Source organism: Scylla paramamosain, chromosome 32 (assembly GCF_035594125.1).
Source record: "Scylla paramamosain isolate STU-SP2022 chromosome 32, ASM3559412v1, whole genome shotgun sequence".
NCBI lineage: Eukaryota > Metazoa > Arthropoda > Malacostraca > Decapoda > Portunidae > Scylla > Scylla paramamosain.
The window spans coordinates 2,758,755-2,785,254 of NC_087182.1; the positions used below are offsets into that span (position 1 = coordinate 2,758,755).

A 26,500-nucleotide genomic window follows, 5' to 3' on the forward strand; every position below is an offset into this window, starting at 1 on the left:
AGCGTATTTAGTAAGGTGGTGTGTGAATATGTGAGTGTGTGAGTGTGTGTGTACCTTCCTCTAAGTCTTATACCTCTAACTCCTCTCAATCATCGGCTTCCTCTTTCTCCTCTTACTCCTCTTCATCACTGACCTCTTCCATCTCCTATTCTTTATCATTATTGGCCTTTTTTCAGCTCTTATCATCACGCTTCTCTTCCTCTTCCCTTCCTCAAAACCACCACCACCACCACCACTATCATCATCACCATCATCAGGAGTCTTTTTCCTAGCCCAACTGCGCGGCGCCTCCTGACCTTTCCCGCGGCGCCATAACTCAATAAAAAAAATAAAAAAAATGCCCTGCTGCACTTCCTCCTCCTCCCGCCACGCCCTTCCCGCTCCCAACTGACGCAGGAGGTGGAAATAAGTCAGTCTTCTTCTTCTTCTTCTTCTTCTTCTTCTTCTTCTTTTGTCATTTCGCCTTTTTTTATTTTTTATTTCTTTGTTGTTCTTCTTTTCCTTCTACTGTTACTTCTTTTTGTTGTTGTTGTTGTTGTTGTTGTTGTTGTTGTTGTTGTTCACAAAAGGTCACTGTTCCTCACTAGTCTCCTATAACGCTCTCTCTCTCTCTCTCTCTCTCTCTCTCTCTCTCTCTCTCTCTCTCTCTCTCTCTCTCTCTCTCTCTCCATTTAAAAATAAGTAAATAAATCAAATAAACACACCTGAATCTCTTGACAGGCTTATATTTTCCTTTTTTCCCAGTTTCCTTACTAATTTTCTCCTTTTTTTCCTCATTTCCTTACTAATTTTCTTCTCTTCCCCGTTTCCTTACAAATTTTCTCATTTTTCCCATTTCCTTATTAATTTCTTCCTTTTTCCCTGTTTCCTTACTAATTTTTCTTCTTTTCTTCCGTTTTCTTAGTAATTTTCTCGTTTTTCCCTATTTCCTTACATATTTTCTCTTTTTTCCCTGCTTCCTTACTATTTTTCTCTTTTTTCCCCTATCCTATACCAATTTTCTTTTTTTCCCAGTTTCCTTAATAATTTTTCTCTTTTCCCCATCCCCTTACTAATTCCCTCATTTTTTTCCCCATTTCCTTTATAACTTCCCAGGATTTTTGACCCGAGAATGACCCCCGAGGTTACTTCCGTGGTGGGGATGGGCGATTGAGTTACGGTGACGCAACACTTAGGGTCATTATGGCTGTGACCTGACCTAACCAGAGCAAACCAAAGGGAGTAGGCGATAGACAGGGTGGAAAGAGGAGAAGGAGGAAGAGAAAGAGGAATAAGAGGTAAAAGAAGATGGTGATTATACGAATAGAAGATGAAAAATGGTAAGAAGGAAGAGGAGGAGGATGGGAAGGAAGCAAAGGAAGAAAACAGTGAGTGATTATACGAATAGAAGATGGAAAATGGTAAGAAGGAAGAGGAGGAGGATGGGAAGGAAGCTAAGAAAGAAGAGAACAGTGATAAGATATAACGAAGAGGAGATAGATAATGATAAAGAGTATGAGGAAGAGAATGAAAATAACGATGGGGGTAACAATAAGGAAAAGGAGGAAATATTCAGGAAAAAAAGAATGGCGCACGAAAGGATTAAATAAAATGAAGGAAACACAAAATACGGAACAGGAGGAAGAGATGCGATAACGAAGAATAAATAGATAACGATAAAAAAAAAGGAAAAAAATATAGAAAGAAAAGAAGAACGATACATGAAAGACTGAAATAATATAAATAAAATGCAAAACACTGACACTTAACCTTATTGTGTCCATTAAAACCCTATCATCACAGACAACGCTCATTACAGGCGCTACCTCACCCGCCGAGAAACTCCCATGACCCAGGAATCGAGTTTGTAACCTTTGGGAAGCGAAATTAAAGCTGAAATAAACCAAAAAATCCTCATATCCCGAACTTCCGGATGCGGACTGAGTTAATATTTGCTTCAGGTAATATTTGCTTCTGGTCGGGGTCAGCGTGATATTCTGGTCTCGTACAGAATTGCAGATAATCATACGTTCGTTTTCTCCTGCTTCCTGTGAATATTTTGTCTTTTCTTTTTTTTTAAGGGGGATATGTGCCTTGTCTCTCCCTCCCTCCCTCCCTCCCTCCCTCCCTCCCTCCCTTTATTCACTTCTTGTTTGTGTCTTTTCTCTACCTTTTAATCTTGATCTTATTGTCTTTTTTTTCTCTCATTAGGAATTATTTTGGTGCCTTGTCTCTCTCTCTCTCTCTCTCTCTCTCTCTCTCTCTCTCTCTCTCTCTCTCTCTCTCTCTCTCTCTCTCTCTCTCTCTCTCTCTCTCTTCCTTAAATTTGGTGCTAGGAATCAGTTTGTTGTTACTTTTCAATCGTCCTTTTGCAATCTATAATTATCCTTTTTTTAGGAACGGCATTCTGAGTGGACTTTTTTCTATGTTTTATGCACTTAGACTCATGAACAGCTAAGTAATAAATAGAAAAAAAGAAATAGTATCTTTTCCTGTCCGGTCGCTACAATACACAAGTGGAAGGAAGGAAAGGGGAGGGAAGAAGGGAGGGAGAACGGTCTGTTTTATGCTCCCCATCTACATCTCATACATACAACAGTGGCAAAGGTGACACGCTGCAGCCGCTCTTCCACACTCACGAGAAAAAGCTCCCGGCGTGATTATAATGCTTTTACCACGTGACTAAGATGGATGTTGTGATAAACGTACACTCGTGGCCAGTCTTGTATCCTGACGCTTTCACTTCCACTGTGCTGAGCGTGTTTCTTCAGTCCTACGTCCTCTGATCTCCCTGGAACCTTTCACGTGAGGTAAATAATAAAGGTGATTATGTTAGGTCAAGTTATATAATGTTTTCTATAATACCTATGAGTTTTTTAGACACTCAGCGCATCAGACGACTCACGGTTGAGATGAAACGGTTAAATTAGTAGAAAAGAATACAAAGTGAACAGTCTTTTGGCCGTAACTGTACATTGATTCTTTTATTACTGTGAGCGCTCTTCATTAATCCTCTCCTTGTTACTTGACGCGTCTTTAATTACTAACCTTTCTGAGACATCTTTTCTTATCACACGGCCACTTCTAAACATTGTACCGCTTAGAAATTGCAAACGTACTCTTTTTTTTTTTTTCTCATTTTTTTTTTTTCTCATCCCCTTCTTTCTTGTACGTGGTTATAAAGATTCCAGATATTGCTCTTTGTGTTGTGAACTGTTGCATATTGGGGTGAATACGTCAATCTCCACCATACTGTGAAAATTGCTTGCGTGGAGACAGGAAACAAGAGAGAGTAGGAGTTTTTCTCTTTAATACCAAAATATATGAAGAGTATAATACAAAAATAGTAAAAAAAACTTGTTGATTAAAGGCAGAATGGCGTAGCAGTTTCCAAAGGTGCTTCTCTTGTTCTAGTGATATTTTAACAACGACTCTGCATCATCAGTAGGAAAAACTCCCGGAAAAACCAAGACTTCTCCTCTCTGCACTCTTTGAAGATAGTCCAGATAAGATAACAAAGCGCCTGGGAACAAGAATTACATTCTTGCGTGCTTTCTGTGTTCTTGTCTAATCGTATTTTTATTATTGTTTTTCAAGGATGAAGTTCAAGCTCTTTGTTTTATCGTTTTTTTTTTTTTTTTTTTTTTTTTTCATTTTGTTGACGTAAAGTTGCTATTGACCGTTTTGTTGATAGTTTCCTGATTTTTATTGCCTTATTGTATCATATATTTTCTTCCATGTTCGTATTAAGTTGATGGTAAACGTTTTGTTGGTCACTGTTTTATCGCATCATTACTTTTGTCAATATCAAGTGATTGTTTTGTTATTCATTTTACGATTAAATATTGTCAGTTTTACATAAAGTACTTGCGGCGCCTTAGGTTCAAATCAACCACATAAATCACATAAAAAACTAAGGCAAAGCAGAAAGAAACCGTCAGGCCTACACGTGGCAGTCCCTTAACAAAACATACTTAGTACATCTGCCCTCACTTAACCTTGTTCTGTCTGTGCAACACGTGTGGCGAGACTCGTTAGCCTCCCCCGCATTCCCCGAGGGTCCTAAAACCATGAACTGCTTCGTGATTCATGCCGGTAGAATTAGGGCCGCCTGGAGGACGCTTCAAGTCACTCGTTCGAAGCTTCACTTGAGTATTGGGTTCTTGTCACGTTCCCTTGAATTAAGCACGGTGATAAAGGGGGCAGGCGCACACACACGCACACACACACACGCAGGGACACTGATATATGCTTAGTACACATTGTTCCCTTACAGCACATGGTATTACGCCCACGCTACACCCAGGTAGTTTTATTTCAAGGGGGAAAGGAGAGTGAGACTGAAGACCGCATTCTGAAACCCGTCATTCTTACCACTATTTTCAAAGGCCATAGACACGATTAACCGGGTTCTCAAGTGTGTTTTCCTTATGGTAATGTAGAAGTCTTGTTAATTTGTCGCTAGAAGTATAAAAACATCCTTGAAAACCAGTGTAACTTCAACCACAACCTTTGAAAAATGTTGAGTAGGAGATCCGCAGTTTTTTCAGAATATGGTCCTTAATCCTTTGACAGTCTTTAATATTTACAACTCTCTCTCTAGCATTAAGTTGAAAAGCCACGTAGTCAGGTTTTCATGGGTGTTTTTGTACTATTGGTGGTTCAGAGTTCTTGTTAAAGTATCATTAGAATCATGAAAACACCACTGAAAGCTCCATTACAGTCGGTTTGAAAGTAGATGAAATGAAGCACTGAACCGTTTGAGAATATGAACCCTAAAACGAAGCACTTGATCTCGTTTGACTCCCGTTTTTAATATATTTTTTACAATCTCTTATACTAAAATATTTAAAACGCAGTGTAAGTCATTTATATTTCTGTCCTTTATTATAATTTTAAACTTAACTATTTTAAATTCACTATAATTCATTTGTACTCGATTTTTTTCTTGCTCCTTTCATTACTATTATTCCGTGGATCAAGTAGTGATTAAAAGAGGACTCCCCCCTTGCCAGACCCCCGCTAGATGGCTCCGCTGCACCACGCCACGCCCCCAGCCTGCCCTTCTCCCTCCCTGCGTTGCCTGGGCTGCTGCGTGGTGAGTGTTACCCGTTTGTGTTGTGAAGTTCATGTCATTCATTACGGCGAGTTGCAGTAGTTGTATGTAAGTTGAGCGTCCCAGTGATGTAGGTAAATAATTCTAAGAGGAAGTGTTTAATTTGCTACGAGGTTGTTACGTGAGGTAGATAATAAAGGTGATTGTTAGGTCAAGTTATTATTATAATGTTTTCTATAATACCTGTAACTTGCCCTTTTTTATAACCATCTACGTGAGGTTGGTGTGATAACTATACTAACTGTAATAGACATTCTAGATTGGCGTAAACTACTGTGACTATAATTCTGGAGTCCCCGTGTTCCCTCAAGCGCCTCCTCTTGAAACCCCGTCAGTTTTATGAAGGTTAGGCTGTATTGTCATTTTATCTAATCTTTATTTTGTTTATTTCCTCCTTCACGTACTCGCTTACTTATGTTTTATTTGTCATTTTTACTTTATTTTTGTCTTTCGCTAATAGCAATCACCTTGAATATCATATCGCTATTTTTCTCCATTTTCGTTCATTTTAAATTAATATCACTGCAAAGGAAGTGACTATATATTTCAATACTGGATAACACTAACCTCCCCACTACATCCTCCCCACGCCCTCTTCTGCCCTGCCCTGCCCTCTACTATTCTCTTCCCATCCTTTCCCAGCCCCGCCCCTCCCTCGCCTATTCTCTCCCCATCGTTTACCCCCCCCACCCAGTCCCGCTCTGCCCCCCCCATCCCCTGCCCCCGCCTCTCCCTCATCAGTGCTTGTAATGATTTTTTATGAGCAATATTTTTCACGTTATGATATATTATGTTCGTGCGTGTCCCCCACTACACTTCCAAAATGCCCGGCCTTGTGTTAGAGAGAGAGAGAGAGAGAGAGAGAGAGAGAGAGAGAGAGAGAGAGAGAATTAAGAGGGATTGGGAGGATGAAACTACGCTTTTTTATTCTCTCTCTCTCTCTCTCTCTCTCTCTCTCTCTCTCTCTCTCTCTCTCTCTCTCTCTCTCTCTCTCTCTAAATCGTCACTTCCTTCCGGCAGCCTTTTTATTGATCAAGTTTCCAGTGTTGAATTGTTTGTGGTGGTGGTGGTGGTGGTGTAGGAGAGGCTTACGGCGCACAGCAATTAAGCTTTATGGGAAGATTATAATGAAGATAAGGATGATGGATAATAAAGGTGATTACGTTAGGTCAAGTTGTTATACGTATTAGGTTAGGTTAGGAAGTAAATTGAGCCGCAAAAAGCCATTAGGCCTACACGTACATGCCTTAATACAAGCTACTGTGTATCCACCCATCACATGTATCCGTAAATTCATCCAGTCTTGAAGTTTCTGTTGGTTCATCTCATTTCCTTTTATATGTTCACTTTTTTAGTGTTTTTTCAGTATTTTTTTTACCTTTTTTTTTTTAAGTTAACTTGTCATCTTTGCTGCTTTGAATGTTTTGCAGCGGCGCCATATGACCATAATGTTGTGGTGCCATAAAATTAAATCAGTCTTGAAATGACCTACTGACTTGGCACTAATAACCTGATTACTAAGTAGTTCAACAATCTACCACCATTTAGCTTAGTTTCTTCTCCCTATCTTCTTAGTTTCTATTTTAATCATCTACCACTCTTATTTGAGCGCCAGTTAATCTTCCCTTCTATTTATATATTTATTTACCCCCAATTTCTCCATTTTTCCTTTTAACTTGATTCCTGAGTCTATTGTAATCGTCTACCACTTTAATTTAAGCACTGACTTCTCTTCCCTTCTATTTCTATTAATTTTTTTATTACCTAAGTTCAGATGGCATTAATAAAGATGGCGATAGGTTAGACAGCAGCAATGAAGATGGTGATGGTGGAGGCGACGAGGGTAGGTGGAGTAGTGTGTGTGTAGGTGGAGGTTCTTTTCTCACTAGCTTGGTTGTTCCTGGTAACGATTCAGTGACGGTTTAGTGCCCGCCCCTCGGCCCTCCACCTGCATCCCGCACCTCGCCTTGTTGACGAATGTGGCTGATGAGTGAAAGGAGAGAGAGGAGGCGAGGGAAGAAGGAAGAGACTGGTTGAGATAGTATTTTTTTCCTGTTCTTTTCTCCTTTGTTTCTTCTTTTACTATGTTGTGTATTGTTTATTTTTGTTCCTTTCTTTTTTTTTCTTTTCTGCTCCATTTTTTTTTTCTTGCTGTCGTTTCTTTTTATTTATGTTGTTTACCGTTTTCTTGTTTCTTTCTCCTTTTTTCTCTCGTTTACTGTGTTGTGTACTTTGTTTTGTCTTCGAGTAGTGATGTTAGTGATGCTTTCCGTTACTCAGCATACGACGGGGAATTTATGGCCTGCAAACTTGATCCTGGGCATAACTAATCGTGCACACGTGAAAGTGGAGGTTGTCTTTGGTAATGATGCTTTTGTCAGATGTGCAGTCGCGGTCAAAAGTCGTGTCCTCCTTCGTCGCCATGATGAATCGTTCCCACTGTTCTTTATACGTGAAGTTCAGTATTTTGATAACTGTCAGGTACCCTAAAAACTTCCCTGACTTTCAACAATTCCCACGAAGTACCCTCAAATATTTCCCTGATGTACTCCAAACATTTCCTTGAAGTACCCCCCAAAAAACATCCCTGACGCACCCCAAGCACATTTCCCTGACGGACCCTTAAGTTCGCGTACCACAGATTGAGAGTAACTGACGTAATCCACCCCTTCCACGTCCTTTAGTTTTATTGCAGTTTTACGAGAACGAACGAGTTAGGAAAGGAGGAACTAGGGAAGCAGAAGATACAAGATTTCCAAACCTCGAAGAAAACGTAGGAGAGCGAAAAAAAAAAACAAAACTTCCCCGCACGAAGGAAAAAAACAAAAAAAGGAAAGTAGAAAAGATACAGATATTCTTCCTAAAATCCATCAAGAGCGCAACCAGTGAATGTATCAACTGGTAGTTTTAAGCTTTGTGTTCTTTAAAGTTTCAGCGTCTTAGGTTAGCGTGTTAAGTTATTAGGGTCCTCAAGGGTGCTTTTTTTTATGATTCTAGTGACAGTTTAACTTGTACTCAGCATCAATGGAGGAGAAATACCCATGAGAATCCGACTAATTATTTGAAAATCGCTACCTTCATAAACTGTCGAAGATTCTTGGATGATTTTAGCTCTCACAGAATTTTCATCAAGTGGCGTATTTGTTGGTATACTTGCCTTTGCCCTGTCTAGGATACGTGATCTAGAAATTTGGAACATCGTATTATGAAGTGAAAATAAGAGGGTATTTTTCATCTCAGTTCCTCCCCCATCCGAAAAAAAAAAAAAATTAAGGAAATATATTATGAAGGTGACAATAGTTCTTACAGTTACGACAGTGGCAGTAGTTTAAGAATACGGTCCAAAATACTGAAAACAATCACTACTACTACTACTACTACTACTGCTACTACTGCAGAACAAGACCTCCCGCCCCCAGCTCCCCTACCCTGCCAAGTGGTTAAGGAGTGTGCTAAGCTATACGCCTCGCCGCGCTGGCTTGCTGTCTTGGCGTTGTCTGGTCTGGTCGTGTTTGTATATTCGTCTACTAGTGTGTGTCTGTCTGTTTGTATGTCCGTCTGTTTATTTACACATTTTCTGCGTGGATACCTGCCATTGGCGTCACCTTGTGTGTGTGTGTGTGTGTGTGTGTGTGTGTGTGTGTGTGTGTGTGTGAAAACAAATATTATATACATCACGAGATCTGACCTCGACCTGTCCACACACACACACACACACACACACACACACACACACACACACACACACACACACACACACACACACACACACCCATTCCCCTCCTCTCCTTCAACTCTCGTGTAAAAACAAGGGAAAAGCGAGGGGAAACAATGGGGGGGTGGGGGTCAGTCAGTCAGTCAGTCAGTCAGCCCGATGTCCAAACTTTAGATAAAATGACAAGGAATATATATATTTTTTTCCTTTCTTTTTTTTTTCTGCCCTGCGTCAGACACACACACGCGACGCTGCATCAGGGTTGGGGAAGGTTGGGGGGAGGAGGTTGGGGAAGGAAAGGTAATTAACTGCTGGAGTTGGGGGTTGAAACTTTTCCACTTGTTTTTTTTTTTTTTATTGTTGATGTGAATTCGTGGTTTGAGTGAGTTTTGGGGAGTCTAATGATGGTTGTTGTTGTTGTTGTTGTTTTGGTTGGCAAGTGTCTTATTTGTTTGGTTGGCGTGTAATGTTGTCTGGCAATCGTGGTTTTAATTACTGTCTTTCACATTCACTCAATCAATCATTCATACACCCACGATTAGAAAACACACACACACACACACACACACACACACACACACACACAGACAAACAAACAAAGGCTAACTAAACTAGACCAAAGAAAGACAAGGAAAAAAAAAAAAACCTAACCAAACATACCATACCAAAAGACTATTCAGCTAAACAAACACAAACGAAACAAAAAAAATAACATCACTCACCCACAGATACACACTGCAGCCATCACTCACTCAGACACACACAGACAATCACTCACACACGCAATCACTCCTTTTGTACTCACTCGTCCTTGTCGAAAGCCTTGAAGCACGCATCCATATCTGCAACACACTCAAGGATTAAATCACACGGCTGCTCCTGGGACTGGCTGGTGTCACCCTCCTCCCTCCCTCCGTCAGTAGCTTTGGTCTCGTCCCTGGTGGTGCCTTGCTTGATCGTGGATACCTTGTCCCCGGGCGTGGTTTGGGCGGCGAGGGGCGTCAGTGAGGAGGGCGAGGGGCGTGGCGTCATGTTGTGCAGACGACTTGCTGACGGACACTGGCGTCTCTGGTTGCTTAGGAGACGAGAGAGACATTGCTGCTGCTGCTGCTGCTGCTGCTACCTTTCCACGCAGGCGCCTTGTTGGGTGTCTCAGTAGGGTGGTGGTGTGGCTCTCCCGTCTTGTTTCTGCCTCCTGGTGGTGGCTGTGGTGTGGTCCTGTGGGTTTGGAAAGGTGGTCTATGTGGTGGTGTCTTTGCCTGGGTGTTTATAGAGGGGTGGTGTTGGTTTTGTATCGATTGAAGGGGTTTGGTTGACTGTCAGGTGTGTTAAGGGTCTCTCTCTCTCTCTCTCTCTCTCTCTCTCTCTCTCTCTCTCTCTCTCTCTCTCTCTCTCTCTCTCTCTCTCTCTCTCTCCTCCACATGTTTACATAATACACACGTGCGCTTGTCTTGAGAGAGAGAGAGAGAGAGAGAGAGAGAGAGAGAGACTGCAACACTGATATTATTGCGGTTTACATACTACTTCCATTTGCATACTTAACAGGATAATAAACTTTTGTACTCTTCCCTTGTCCTTCCCTTCCCTTCCCTTCCCTTCCTTGTCCTTCCCTTCTCTTCCTTTCCTTTACCTTTTCTTCCCATCCTTTGCTTGTTTTCTTCTTTCACTTCTTGTACCATTAAAATTATCATTGCATCCTTCTACTCTTTATATTCCCTCCTTCCTTCCTCCCTTTCCTTTTCCTTCCCTTTTCCTTTCCTATTTTTTCTTCCTTTTACTTTCCTTTTTGTCTCCCTTAATTCCTTCCCTCATTTCCTATCCTTTTCTTAACGTTTTCTTGCCTTTCCTTCCTTTTATTTAATTTCTTTCCCCTTTCTTTCACTTCCTCCCTTCGTTTCCATTTCTTTCCAACTATTTTTTCTTTCTTACCTTCTCTTCTTCCTCTTTCCTTTTTCTTCTACATTCTCCTTCTTTTCTTCCTTTCCTTTCCATTCATTTCCAACCCTTTTTCTTTCTTTATTTCTCCTCTTCCCCCTTCCTTCTTTCCTCTTCTCCATTCTCGTCCCTTTCCTCTTTATACTCTTCCTCTTATTTTTTTCCTTCTATTATCCTCCTCCCTTCTTCCATTCCTTCCTTCATTCACCTTCCCCTCCTCCCTTCCCTACACTTCCATCCCTCTACTTCTGTCCCTACCTTTCATTCCCTTCCTTCCACTCTATCCACGCTTTCTAACAGGCGATTAACACGTAACACGTAACACTACCACCACCACCACCACCACCACCAGCACAACCTCTTCTCTGAACCCCGCTGTAGCATAATGCCCGCCTGGTACTGCTGATTCTACCCTTGTTGCTCTTTTTCTCAGATTCGTGTCTGAGAAAGGCCAACGGATTATTGCTTTTAATTCCCACGCTCCTCCCCCGTCCCCCCCTGACTCCTCCTCCTCCTCCTCCTCTTTACTCCTACTTACTCCCTCTTCCTCCGTGTGTCCCTTTTCTCTCTCTCTCTCTCTCACTCTCCTGCTCGTTTTATTGGTTTATTTGAAGTGCTCGTGATGGGAAGGATGTGGTGGTGTTGTGTTTGTAGTGAAGATGCTGAGATGAGCAGGCAGACGTAAAGATGGAGAGATGGATACAGACACACAGACATGCACAGATATATAAAGATTAACACAGGCAGATATACAGACAGACAGACAGATAAACGGATATATAGATAGATAGATAGATGAATATAAACAGAATCACATTAAAACAACAGATAGAGAGAGAGAGAGAGAGAGAGAGAGAGAGAGAGAGAGAGAGAGAGAGAGAGAGAGAGAGAGAGAGAGAGAGAGAGAGAGAGGTCAATTCCCTTAGTGGACACGTAGCTGACAAATACAGTTGAAAGCAAGCAAACAGTCAAAGGAAAAACTTGTTGATTGCAAGGTATGTGATAAACAGGTGGGAGAGGAGAAGGAGGGAAGGTGACACTGAGAGAAGAGTGGTTGGAGGGAGGGAGAGAGGGAGAGTGGGAAAGAGGGAGAGGAAGGGAGGAAGGGACAGGTGGTATCAGGTAGTCAGTGGAAGGCAGGGAGGGAGGGAGGGAGGGAAGGAGGGAAGGGTTAGGTTAGGAGAGGGACTGATGGAGGGAAGAGAGGGAGGGAGGGAGAGAAGAGACATGAAAAACGTGAACAACGCCCTTATTCACACACATACACACACACACACTGACTCAACATCCAGCTATGCACAGTGACACTAGCAAGTTCTAATTACAGGTGTGCAGAGATCAGCTGCTTTGTTACCTGCACACACTCGATACACTTAGCGGTTATCGGACACTCAGACACTCAACTCAACTCAACTCGTCAACACACCCTGAGTCATTCTTAAACACACTTAAATCTACTTGTAACATCACCTACACGAGTTAAGAGTCGGTTCATACACTTATAAGCTCATTAGCACGTAATTTGTTGCATATATACATGTTTTACTTCCTTCAGTACTTAAATTTAGAGGTGATACATGTAGGTACTTTTGTTTCACTATTGCAAGTTTAGTAGGCACAACGACACCAGTTCACACACACACACACACACACACACACACACACACACACACACACACACACACACACACACACACACACACAAATAACACGTCTGATTTAAAAACAGCACAGGGCTTGAACACGCCGCCGCACACACAAATGCATGTTTCATAACCAAACACCCTTTGGAAGCACAGCACAACATGTCATCACCACCACACACATAAATGTACATCTTATAACAGCACACATCATTCAGTAACACCACACATCATTCAGTAACAACACTCCACTTCCCTACTGCACATCATATACCTTCACACACCATTAAGTAAGACTCACTCCACCACACACACACACACACACACACACACACACACACACACACACACACACACACACACACACGCACACACACACACACGCACAGCTCAAATTCACAAGTACCATTCAGAACTAACACAAAGTATGACACACAACACTTGCACCTCACGCGTACTGCAACACCACCACACCGGGCACACTCACTCAGCGGCGGTCGGGCGTTGAGTGGTGAGAGAGTGGTGAGGCAGAGATAGTGATGCTGGGGCGAGCGAGGGGGGAGGTGGGAGGGGAGATAGTGATGCTGGGGCGAGCGATCTGGCGAGGGGGAGGTGGGAAGTGGGAAGGATGACAGTGAGTTAATAGGTGTTTGTATTCCTTTACTCTGACCCTCCCGCAAATACTTCCCTCAGCTGTTTCCTTCGCATCAGCACGTTCATTACCTCGCACATTTAAAACGCAAAAATCGCCAGTTGTTTGTCGGAGTTAATGAATTGTAGCTTGTGAGAAAACTAGATAAGGATGTTTTTACCAGGCTTCACAAACTTATAAAATCACCAGTTGTTATTTAAAGTAAAGATAAAATTATAATAGATGAGAAAACTAGAGATTATTTGCATTAGAATAGATTGAAGATAGATAGAACTTAGTAAATTATAAGACTAAACTTTTTGACCACATCATGAAAGAATATCCTAAACTTTATTTAATCATCTACTGGTATCGTGAATATAATGTAACTAATACCATGGTGTTGAAAGGGTTATGATCCTTATCCATTCTCGCCCATGAAGCTCCTCACTGTACATTTTCATATTTTATCGAGCCTCCAAACAATTAGGAACTGAACAGAAGCGGCTGTATATCACACACAATTTGTTTTATATACCATTAATTTTTCTCCAATACTCTATTAAGTGCAGATTAGTGCAGTGAAATCAGACAGTCTAGTAAGAACCTGAAGACCTGTTGCTATTGAAAGTTCCGCGCAATATATTAGTTGCAGTGTTTTAGCGGTACGTGGCATCTCTTGAGTAACATTAACGTTCACTCATTACTTATCAATATATTCATGTCACACGTAGCAACTCTCACACTTGCCCAGTACAACTACACATTCAGCGTTGCATCACTACGCAAACCCCACATTGAGTCTTCAAATAACATAAACTTAACACAGGAACCTAACGAAGCATAAGACGAGGAGGAGGGAATGCCGCGTGTAGTCTTGATGGCTTCTTGCACCTTCCCTTACACTCGTACCCTCTTAACAACCTTGCAATACAACACAACCTAAAAAAAAACACCTACAAAAAATAACAACACAATAACCTAACGTATCACAATCTCAGTGTCACGTAGCCAGTTGTCTCAGTGCTTGGAAACAACAGCAGTCACTTGAGATTGATCTACGCAAGTCTGCCCTGCCACGTTAATGCTGATATTGACTTCACCCTTGGCCACTTTACCTCAAGGTTATCAGACCCTTTGTTTCCTACCATCCCTCTCTTCCACTCCCCCTCCCCCCCCTCTCTCTCTCTCTCTCACAAGCGATGCCGCCCACTTCACCTTTTTTCCATCTTCCTTTTTAATCTGATAAATGTTTGGGTGTGTATGAGAGAGAGAGAGAGAGGGGGGGGAGGGAGGGGGATACAGCCATATATGTAGTGATGCGTAGCCTTGGTCATAACATCGCAGCCTCACTCCGTTTTCTATGTACCTAAGCGACCCATCATCCCCATTCCTCCATTCCTCCCTCTCCATTTCCTTGTGTCCTCTCCCCCATCATGACCTCCCTCCCTCCCTCCCATCCACCTTATCTCTTTATATTTGCTTATCTCCTGCATTTGCATTTCTTCCACCTCTTCTCACTCCCTCTTTATTCATCTTTCGTTGCGTTCTTCTCCTGTTCTTTTCTTTCTTGTCTCATTATCTCTATTCCCTTGTTTTTTTTTTTTTTTATCCGTTCTTTCACTTTTTGTTTGTCACCCCTCCACCTGTTCTCTCTTTTATCGCTTCCCTTTCCTTTCTCGTCTCTTCTCTTTGTTCCTCGTCTCTTTTTTAATTATTTTGTTGTTGTGCCACCGTACCCTTGCCGCCTTCTTTCATTCTTCCTCCTCCTCCTCCTCCATTACCGGTTGTGCTAAATGCATCACACCTGCTTGCTTTTAATACCTGTGATTATAACTCTTTTTCTTCCTTTCTTTTCTTCCTTCCTTTTCTCGTCCATCTCCTTCACTTCCTCCTTTTCTTCCGTTATGTTTTTTGTTCTTTTTTTTATATATATGTAGTTATGGTAGTGAAAATAGTAAATTGTAATAGATTTATATCGAAATTCTTTGTTAAAACTCCTCCTCCTCCTCCTCCTCCTCCTCCTCCTCCTCCTCCTCCTCCTCCTCCTCTTTTGTCTTGATCTCTACCCTCCTCTCTTCCTTCATCACATTCTTTCTTGTTATTTGTTCATCGTCCTCCTCTCTTCTTCCCTTCTTCTCGTCTTCTTTTTCCTCTCATCTATCTTCCTTCTTTATCACCCTTTTCTTTTGTTACTTCTCATTCTCCCTTTCTTCTTCCTCCCTCCTTCATGTCTTCCTCTCTCATTCTCTCTTTCATCTAATCCTTATTACCATCTTTTACTTCTTCACGTCCTCCTCTCCTCTTTCCCCTCTTCTCTTCCCTACTGGTTCCCTTTATTCTGTTATCCTTATCCTTCATTCTTATCACCATATTCTTTTATTTCACCTCTTCCTTCCTCTTCGTTCTCTCCTCTTATTCTCTCTACCTGTCTTTACTTTCCATTCATCCATCCACGTTCTTATCACTCCTTTCTCTCATTTCTCCATTCCCGTCACCACCACCACCACTACCACCCCCACCACCTGACGCACCCCCCACCCGATCATTACCTGAGGACAGACGAGGCGCGTAACTCACCTGTACCTGCAGCTGCCGTGGTTCTTCGTGTGTTATTTGGGCCCAATTTTCAAGGATAATCTGCCCAATGGTCGCCCTTGTAATCAGCTAGTAATGGGGTGCGAGGGTGGGGGGATGGGAGGAGGAATGGTTAGGGTGGGTTATGTTGGGTGGGTATCAGGATGTTGGTGGGGGTAGTGCTTCTCCTTGCCTATCCCTTGTTTAATTCTACAGTTGCATGTCTTGTTATACCTGTGTCCTTGAGTTTGAGGTGTGTTTTGATGGGTAAATAATAGTCTCTCTCTCTCTCTCTCTCTCTCTCTCTCTCTCTCTCTCTCTCTCTCTCTCTCTCTCTCTCTCTCTCTCTCTCTCTCTCTCTCTCGCTCTCTCGACCTTCCCCTCCCCTTCTCCAGCACTTATTAGACCTACCTCCCTCCGTCCTTGTCCTTATTCTTCCCTGTCCTCCTCCTCCTCCTCCTCTTCCTCCTTATCATCTCATATTCTTTCTTTATTCGCCTTGTCTACCCTTTCTGTCCTTTCCTGTCCTCCTTTTCCTCCTTATCATCTCATATTCCTTCTTTATTTACCATACGTACCTTTCCCTTCTTATCCTATCTTATCTTTTTCTCCTCCTCCCCCTCCTCCTCTTCTTCCGTCTCCTTATCTCACCTTTCCCCTTCTCACCTTTCCACTGCAGCCTCTCTCTTTAAGCACAGATCACCTGGATTAAGACTACGCACAGAAATAATAATAACAGACTTAAGTGATGTTAGATTAAAGGTCTTCCAGGGGCTTTTCAATCTCGCCTCCTCATCGCCCTCCTCTTCCTCTTCTTCTTCTTGTGCCTCTTTACACGGTCTCCCCTCCTCACTTACCTGCTAACGAGGCGCCTCACCTTGACTCCCGCCACCAGCACCTCCGCCGGAGACTGAAATATCGCTGGCCGGGCATTAAAATAGATTAGGAGCATCATTATGTCCGAGGAAGGTGTGCATAGGGCGGCGCGAGGACAGGTGAGAGAGAGAGAGAGAGAGAGAGAGAGAGAGAGAGAGAGAGAGAGAGAGAGAGAGAGAGGACTGTTACAGCTTAAGAAATCTAGGCAAGCTTAAAATGTAATCAGGTTATGCATATTTATTTACTGAGGTCCTCGTTATAATGAATTTTTCCTTGTCTCTCCAAAATGATGTTGAAATTTGTTATATGTTTGTGGTAGCTTGTCATCTTGTGTAGACAGGCTGACAGATAGACACGCAGACAGACAGGCAGACAGATATATACAGACAAACAGTTAAACAGACAAGACAGACAGAAAAACGCAAGCATACAGCAGACAGATACAGAGAAAGGTACAGACAGACAGACAGATATATATATACAGGTAGATAAACAGACAAGACAGACAGAAAAACACACAAACAATCATACAAACAGATACATGGTCGGGTACAGACAGACAAATACAAAAAAAGAACAAATTGAACATAGATACAAACAAAGATAAAAATAGACAAATATACAAACAAATAGGCGTACATATATAGACAGATAAACCAATACAAACAAATACACACAGACGAGAAGACAGACAGACGCACACACAAACAGAGACAAGCAAACATAATAAATACATAAACTGGCGAAGGTAACAAGGCAATAAAAACGAAAGAAGGAAGGAAATCAGTAAATATAAACACGATGACGACTTCGGCAGGGAAAGAAAACGGAGGTAAACAAACAGGAGGGACTCAATTGGCGCGACTCCAAGAAACCTCGTCACCATTCGTTGCGTTTTTCTGTGTAATTAAGGAGTCATAAAAAACGAATCCGCAGAATTCCGAATGTAATGTATAATTTTCAGGGTTGGAAAATACTTGGTTTAAAAAAGAAAAAAAAATTGAGAGGGCTTTATTGTTTTATTATTATTATTATTATTATTATTATTATTATTATTATTATTATTATTATTATTATTATTATTATTCCTAACATTTCTATATAAAACAAGTTAATGAATAATTAAAAAGTAATGCAGAGTGAAAGAAAAGGTTTGAAGTGTTATCTGAAGGTCACGTTGATACAGGCTGGTCTGGTTGGACAAAGCCTGTGTTGTGTTAACTTGTGCTGTGCAGGAAATGAACGGGTCAGGTTTGATTACTTGTATGTTTTATGTATATGTACAGACGGCTCCCTACTTGATGAAACAGCCTTCCTACCCTTATTTTTCAGCTAAAGCCACATGTTGACTCAAGGGATTTTAATAGGTAAATATCATAAGCCAAAAGTCGTGACGTGTCATTTAAGCCACACCTCCTTTTTTCAACCCTCCATGTTCGCCTAAATATACTCGAAAATATGTAGGATTTACATTCGAACTTAATTACAAAAGGTAAATGAAAGGAATAAAAAATACCAGAAGAAAAACAAGAATATATAACAAACAAGAAAGAAAGGAACACTTGATACGAAACATTGCAAGAAAAAACGGAAGAAAAAATTAACTCAGAATGCTTCGGAAAAAAAGAAGAAGAAAAAAAAAAGGTAAATCAAGGCGTAACAAGAAGCACCAAATGGAGGGCGCAATTCTGAGCCTCGTCTTCCGTGATGGCAGGAACACTTCAGGAGTGTTGTGTTCAAAGGCAAGAAAGAAAAATGAAAAGAAAAATTGCATTGGAACCTAAGGGAGAAAAGTGACTGATAGACTGCCCCGGTAATGCCTCCTCCTCCTCCTCCTCCTCCGTATTTTTTTCTCTTTGTATTCATTTTTTTCTTTATTTTTTCCTTTTATTTGTTCATTTTTTCTTTCCTTTTTCCTTTTCTTTTTCTCCTCCTCCTCCTACTCCTCCTTAATTAACCTCACTACTCAGGTACCATAACTCTTAATACATCACATACTCCGCAGTTGTATGAGCGTGTGTGCGTGCGTGCGTCCACCAATATCACCTCCAGCACACTTATTCCTGGCTCAGTGATGAAGTCCTTGCATAACGGGTACAGGAGCCACGCGTTCGAATCCCGCTGGGTCCTCTTATTGCCTCCAGGTGTTGGCAGGATTAGTGACAAGAGAGACGCCCCTGTAATCATCCCTCCCTTTGCGTTGTGACCTCGTAAATAACCTACTGCAGGAGTTACTGTGGCTGTTATTCCTGCAGATTCCTTGGAGAGAGAGAGAGAGAGAGAGAGAGAGAGAGAGAGAGAGAGAGGGGGGGGGGTAGGAAGGAAATATTAGGAAGGCACTGATTATTCTCATTACTTCTCTCCTTTCTCTCCTTCCTTTCCTCCATTTTTCTCTCCTTTTCTTCCTTCCTCTCTTCTTTTCTTCCTTTCTCTCCTTCCTTCTCGCCTTCTTTCTCTCCATTCTTCTCGCCTTTTTCTCCTTCGTTTCGTCTATTTTTTTCCTTCTATATTATCTCTTCCCCGCTCCCCTTTTTTATTCCTTCGTATCCTTCTTTCTTCTCTCCTTCCTTCCTGTCTTTCTTTCCTTTTCCTCCTTTCTCCCATTTTCCTTCGTTTTTCTCCTTTTTTTCTCTTCTTCCGTTCTCTCCCTCCTTATCTCCTTTCTTCCTTCTCTCCTACCTTTCCTCCCGTTCTTCCCATTTTCTCTCCTTTCTCTCCTTTCCTCTCTTTTTTCTCCTTCATTCTCTTCCTTTTTCTTCTTCATTTCGTCGCTTTTTCTCTCCTCTCTTCTTCCCGTATTCTCTACTTCCCTTCTTCCTTCCTACTCTCCCTCTTTCCCTCCCTCTCTTCCTCCCTCCGTAGTCTAATTTTCTTTTTATTTATTTCATTATACTTGTGCGTGGCCTTGTAATTACTGTCTCGTTTTCTGTAATGTAAGTGCACCTCGTTTTCTTCAAGTGCAGCACCAACTACTCTAGCCTGCGACCCACAAGACTTTTTTTTTTTTTTTTTTAATAATTTATTGCAAGTATATTGGGTTGGTTTGACCTTTTTTGTTCCTCTTTTTTTTCTTTCATGTCCTTCTTTACTTCTTCCCTTCTTGCACCTTATTTTCTTTTTCTCTTATTTCATCCTCTTGTTTTTTTTTTTTTATCTTCCTTTCTCCACTTTTTTCTGTTTCCTCCTTCATTCCTTGTATTCTTGGCTATTCCTTCGCTTTATCTGCTTTCCTCTTCTCTTCCTGTTCTTACTCTCTATCTCTTTTTCTCTCTTCTTCCTCCAGCTCCTCCTTTTCCCTCATTTCTCTCTCTACACTTCTTCCACCTCTTCGTTCTCCATTCTTTTCCTCTTCCTTCACTTTCTCATCATCCTCCTCCTCTATTTCCTCTCATTTCTCCACCTTCACCTTTTTCACAACTTCTCTCACCTCCTCCTCCTTCCTTCTCTTCCCCCTCTTTTTCCTCTTCTTCTTCCTCTTCCGTCTCCTTATTGTTGCCATTTTAACTTCTCCTCCTCCTCCTCCTCCTCCTCCTCCTCCTCCTCCTCCTCCTCCTCCTCCTCCTCCTCTGTGTGCCCTTTCATTGGCGGCTGCCTTGATGACCCACGCAAAGGTCAGCCTGAAGGTGCCTCCTCACTACAGGTCAAGACAGGTCATGCAAGGTGGTGGTGATGGTGTTGATGTTTCTTGCGATAACCTATATTTTTGTGATGATTATATACTGTTGTTGTTGTTGTTGTTGTTGTTGTTTGCTGTGGTAACCTATATACTTGTGGTGATTGCGTAAATGTTGTTGTTGTTGTTGTTGTTCTTGATGTTGTGATTACCTCCATTGTGAGAAATTGTGTTATTATTCGTATTATCACTATTGTTATTATTATCTCTCTCTCTCTCTCTCTCTCTCTCTCTCTCTCTCTCTCTCTCTCTCTCTCTCTCTCTCTCTCTCTCTCTCTCTCTCTCTCTCTCTCTCTCTCGCCACACAGGTCATTCCCCTCACTGGTGTCATTTGGCCCCTACACCTGCTCATCTGGACCAATGGGACGCCAGGAGCAAGATACGACTAATTACAGGTGTGTTTTTAGGTTACATGCATTTAACTTTACTCATTTATTTATTCATTTTACTTTTCTTTCTCTTTCATTAATTCTTTTTCTTCTCTTTTTTTTTTTTAGTTCTTGATAACTTTTTTTCATATCAAAGGAAGACACGTAGATTTTTTTTTTCCCCTGTATGGTAAGAGGTCATGTTCACGTGATTTTTTTTCTTTATTGTTTCCATTATTTTCATTAATATCGTGCGTGGATGCATTGGAGGCACCGGTGACAAGTGAAAGTACCAGATGTGCAGATTCCAAGTACGACAATAATTCGAAATGTAAAATATTTGTAAAAGGTAAAATTCGAAATTCAAAAAGGCATATGAAGATTCGTAATGCAAAAGAATAAATAAATAAACCCCAAAAAAACAGCAGAAAATATATTAAATACAGAAATTCAAGATAAGAAATTAAACAAATTTGAAAAAGAGCTGAATAAAATAATCATAGTAATTCACCTAACCCTTCTTCTGTGGCAATCTTCCCTACACCACCATAGAGAGAGAGAGAGAGAGAGAGAGAGAGAGAGAGAGAGAGAGAGAGAGAGAGAGAGAGAGAGAGAGAGAGAGAGAGGATAGGGAGAGAAAATGCGCGTGTCACAATAGGGATAATTAAATGGTGTGCGTGTGGCGGCGTTGTGGGTCGTTTAAGATAATAACACCTGGGGGCGAAGTAGTGTGTCACCTGCTGTGCTAATGAAAGGTGTGTGCCAGGTGTCAAGAGGTGAGGACAGGTGGACAGGTGACGGCCCATCCATTCCCATCACGGCGGAGAGTGCTTGTGTCCCGTACGGTAATTTGTGGAACCTGTACGAAGGTGTTAAAAGGATGTCGCTTATTGTCGTACCTTTTTATTGCTACTCCGAATATTTTTCTTTCCTGAACTGATACTTTAAATATTTTTTTCTTTCTTTACTTCAAATACTTTTTTTCTTTTCTGTTCCCTGAATTCTAACCATAAATACTTTTTCTCTCTCTCCTGAATTAGTACTCCAAATAAATTCCTTTTCTCTTTTCTGGTTTAGTCCAAATACTTTCTCTTTCATGAATTGCTACATTTTTTTTCTCTTTCTCCTTTCCTTAACATAAATACTTGCTTCAGTGACCCCTTTGATTATTATTTATTTATATTATCCACGAATAACCTACTTTTATGACTCGTTTGATGTTTGTTTCTGTTTTATCATCCGGGACGCCTGGTACGATAATGTCCGGAACCTGTAAGAAAGCGCAGGAAAGAGCAACGTGTATACAAATATTTTCTTGCTTCCTCAAGTAAGGACTTTTAAACTTCCTAATATAGATACCTATTTTTGATATCCCTTTGATATTAATTTATCTATTGTTTGTTTATATAATCTAGAGTACGATAATGTCCAGAGCCAGTACGAAAGCTAAAATAAAAATAGATTAATATAAGTAAATTAATAGAAAGGAAAGAAAATTAAACCCCAATCTCGTATTTATTACATGCATACATTTTAATAACCTTTCATAATACAAATAGCGACATACTTTCATAACCCCTTTCATTCCATGCTTATTTCTGTTCAAATTCAAACGCTGCAGAGGTCAAGGCTGCGAGCGAAAAAAATAAAATAATAATAAATATTCCCAGCCTTACATAACCCCGAGGCAATAACAGTAATGAGTTCCGCGCGAAAGGAAGAGAATGAGAGCCAAATCAGTGTTGCATGTAGCACAACTGTAGTGATCAAAGGGCAGTAATAACAGTTCAGTCGTGTCCCGAGGCATGTTTGAATGTGCTTAGGAGATCCGTATTTGTGTTGTAACCCAAGAATCATAGAGAAGACCTGAAACACGTAAGGAAGGAAGGATATCAGACAAGAATGAAAAAGAAAAATGAAGAAATGTTAAAGAAGGAATAAAGGAGAGTATAACTGATCGATTTGATTTGACTTTACGGCGCCGCAACATCGTGGTCATATGGCGCCGAGGAGGGAAGAAGGTAAACACGAAAGCAAATGCTGAGATTGAAATTTCTGGTTTATTTTGCATTTCGCTGTCATTTTGAACACATTATAAGACTTGGGCCCGTTTTCTTAGTTTTCGGCGCTTCATCTCGACCTTGAACCTGCTGTAGTGGAAGTTGTTGGGTTTTCAAGGGTGTTTCAGGGCTTTATCTCATAAGGTTGTAGTGGAAGTTGATGGGTTTTCAAGGGTGTTTCAGGGCTTTATCTCGACCCTTCAAAAGGTTGTAATGGAAGTTATTGAGGCTTTCAAGGGTGTTTCAGTGTTCTAAACTCTTTAAAAGTTGTAATGGAACTTATTGGGGTTTTCAAGGGTATTTCAATGCTCTATCTCAACTTTGAATAGGCTGTAGTTGAAGTTATTGGGTTTTCAATGGCCTTTCAATGCGTGATTCTGCGCCATCGATAAGAAAAAACACAGGAGCACCAAATCATTCGTAAAGAAAAGACCTGAACACCCATTTAGTTTCCAATATAGCCTACGAAGAAGTCCTGAAAGTAAAAGGAACTGTACTGGAAGTTATTAGATTTTCAAGTGTGTTCCAGTACATTATTCTACGCCATCTATAGGAAAAACACATGAACACAATAATCAGTAAGAAAACACTTAAAAACTCAAGTATTCATCTATATAACCTTTGAAAAATAGTCATGAGAGAATAGAATATGAGGTCTCAACTGCAGCAGACATGTTGGCCCATACGAGGCTGTGATAAACTACACTTATAACAAGCTCAGTAAATGTGTATTGCAATGATTGAAGCTGCACTAAAACCATCGTTTCCTCTGTCCTGTAGAAATGTTATGGAAGACGTGAGGAGGAGGAGGAGGAGGAGGAAGAGGAGGAAGTTAATAGTGAGCAGGGAACAAGGAAGAAGAAGAGTGGAGGAAGTTAATAACGGTAAGAATAAAGGAGGAGGAGGAGGAGGAAGGGAGTTAACAGGGGAAGGAAGAAAAGAAGAGGAGTGGGATGAACAAATATACAAAGGATAAAAAGAAAAGAGAAAGAGCAGAAGGATGAAAAGAAAGGGAAGAGGAGAGGCAGGAGGAAATATACAAAAGAAGAAAGAAGGAAGAGTAAAAGTATGGGAAGTTAACACCGATAAGAAGAAAAGAGGAAGAATATGAGGAGAAGAAGGAAGTCAAAGAAGAATAAAGAGTAAGAAAGAACAATACATGAAAAAGATCAAGATTAGATACGAAGCTTCGAAACTACTGCAGTGGAAGATTCAAATTGCCACCAGTTGTATTATTCTTGTCGTCATGAATGTTACGGCTCTCTTTAGGCCACGTATTGCTCGTTAATCTGTCACTGCAAATATAAAAAAAAATAGTTTACGCTGATGATTTTGATGACAGTGGAAAAGCCCTATGAAATTGCTGTTATTAAAGGATTTTTTTTTTGACATCGAAAGAATCTGATCAGGAAAGAAAGATGAAATACGAAACCCAGGGAAGGAAATAACAATAAAGGTAGTAATTGGAAACAAGACTTCGTGATTTCTGATTCGGGAAACAGAAAATGGAGCGAAATAAAAACGTACGATCATTTCTTGCTCCGTATGAAAAGAAAACGGAGACAGAGAAAAATAAAACGTACGATAACGGACCATTTCTTGAAACACATCTCCGCCGCACCTCCACTACTTTGAAAAGGTTCTATAGAGTTGAAGCTACACTAGTTTTAAGAGTGTTTGATACCATTCTAGTGACAGACTGACAAGATATCTACTCTCCTAACATGAAGAACACTTGAGAACGCATCTAATCATATCTGTGGCCTTGAAAAATAGTCGTGATGAGAGAGAGAGAGAGAGAGAGAGAGAGAGAGAGAGAGAGAGAGAGAGAGAGAGAGAGGCTTCTAAGTACGATAATGCCTCGCTTCGTACGAAAGTTAGCCTTGCATCTAGCCAAGGTCACGCGGCTGTACCCTCGTAATAAGTATAATGGCAGTTATAATGCTCCCTAATGATAAGTATAGCACCTCATCATCATTATCATCAGCAGCAGCAGCACCCCAGCCTGCCACTAAACACCCCGCACCCTAGTTATTGTTTTGGATCATAATTCAGAGGCGAATTCTCCTGCAACACACCCTAAACCGCCCCCTCTTGCCCAGCCCCCTCCCCTCCTCCTCCACTACTCTCCAACCCGGCCCGTCCTGCACCACTCCTCCCCAACCCTTCCCTCACCACACTACACCCCAACCCGTTCCTTCCCATCCCATTCCTTCCTTCCTTTGACATTTTGATCATAGTAGTGTAGGATGGAAGGCGTCTTTCCCAACTTCTTTTTAACTTCTACTTCCTCCTCCTCCTCCTCCTCCTCATCATCATCATCATCATCATCATCATCATCATCATCATCATCGTCATCGTCATCGTCATCGTCATCGTCATCATCATCATCACCACCACCACCACCACCACCACCACCTCCCACCCAAACTACCTCACGTCCTTCCTTTCCCTACTTTCTGCAACCACCACCACCACCACCACCATCACCTGCTCGCGTGCCTCCCTCGGGTCACTCTCCATCATGGCGATAATGACTCTCACAAAACTGTCTCGCATATATTTTTTTTTTCCCAACTCGCGGTCTGATGACTCTCCGCCTCATCTGTTATGGCTGCCCGTAAAATTGGAGCAACCAGGAGCGAGGTAGGGTTTATGAAGACGCCCCGCAGTGTGATCTGGCGAAGGGATGTAGTGGGAGGGAGTGGGTGAAGAGGATGGACTGGACTGGAGGGAGTTAGAAGAGGTGAGGTGAAGAGGGAAAGGAAGGAAGGAAGGGAGAAAGGAAGGATACTGAAGGTGAGGAAGTAAAGAAGGAAGGATCTGAAGAGCGGAAGGAAGGAAGGAAGGATGGATCTGAAGGGAAGGATATTGAAGGTGGGGAAATAAAGAAGGAAAGATACGGAATGTGGAATAAGGAAGGAAGGATGAATCTGAAGGAGGGAAGGAAGGAAAAATGTGAGGGGAGGAAGGGAGGAAAATTCTGAAAGGGTGAAGGAAGCAAGGAAAAGGGGGGTTCAGGTGGTGGTGGCAGGGTTGAAGGAAATATCTGAAGGAGAGACTCGTAGAAGATGTGAAGGAAGGAAGCGAGGGAAAAATAAACAGGAGAGAAAGAAAAGAGAGGAGATAAAATAAAAGTGCTTGTTTACGATATAAGGAAAAGATGAGAGAAGGGAATAAAACAAATCACCATTGAAAGGAGGAAGACCGAGAGGAGGAGGAGATCAGGTTAAAAGAGGTCACATACAATCTTGAGTCTCCATCACGACCTGTCTTGCCCTCACGTCGTCGCGTCCTTGGGTTGTCTTCCGTTCACGTCTCCTCAGGTATCGATGCGTTGCAGAGTATGGGAATTTGAGTGTGTGGATTCAGGTGCGTTGCGGTGATCGTGTGATTGCTTGGTGTGTCTCGTGTTGCAGTGAAGGGTTTAGTATATTCCAGAGGTGAACGTGGGAAGGTAACACGTGGCTTTGGTGTTTAATGTTTGTTGTATCCAGGTTATCATTTCTCATACGTTATCTATACCTCTCTCTCTCTCTCTCTCTCTCTCTCTCTCTCTCTCTCTCTCTCTCTCTCTCTCTCTCTCTCTCTCTCTCTCTCTCTCTCTCTCTCTCTCGTTCTTCCATCATACATTTCCTTCGCCCTTTCTTTTTTATTTTATTCTGTCATTTTTTTTTCTCTCTTCCCTCTTCCTTTTATTGCTGTCTCATCATTCCTGCGTTCTTTTTTTTCCCTCTCCTCTTCCCTCCTTTCCTCCCCTCCCCTTCCATCTCTCATCATACATTTTCTTCGTCCTTTTTTTTTTCCTTTTTTTATCTTCCCTCCTTCTCTATTGTCTCATCATTCCTGCGTCTTATTTTCCCTTTTCCCTCCCCTCCTTCCCTTTCCCTTCCCTCCCCACTCTCCCTCTCTTCAACATACGGCATT

General features: G+C 41.5%; 1 protein-coding gene across 2 annotated transcripts in view; it reads right to left on the bottom strand.

Annotated features, from left to right (window-relative positions):
- LOC135089042 (uncharacterized) overlaps positions 1 to 12,994 on the bottom strand; it is a 41,979-nt gene extending 28,985 nt beyond the window's left edge. For both annotated transcript variants that reach the window (XM_063984232.1, XM_063984231.1), the window contains exons 1-2: positions 12,876 to 12,994; positions 9,616 to 10,028 (exon numbers count right to left, since the gene is read on the bottom strand). In XM_063984232.1, coding sequence (XP_063840302.1) covers positions 9,616 to 9,842 — 227 coding nt within the window. In that variant the 5' untranslated portion in view covers positions 9,843 to 10,028; positions 12,876 to 12,994. The remainder of the gene's footprint in view (positions 1 to 9,615; positions 10,029 to 12,875) is intronic.
- Between the last annotated feature and the right edge of the window lie 13,506 nt (positions 12,995 to 26,500).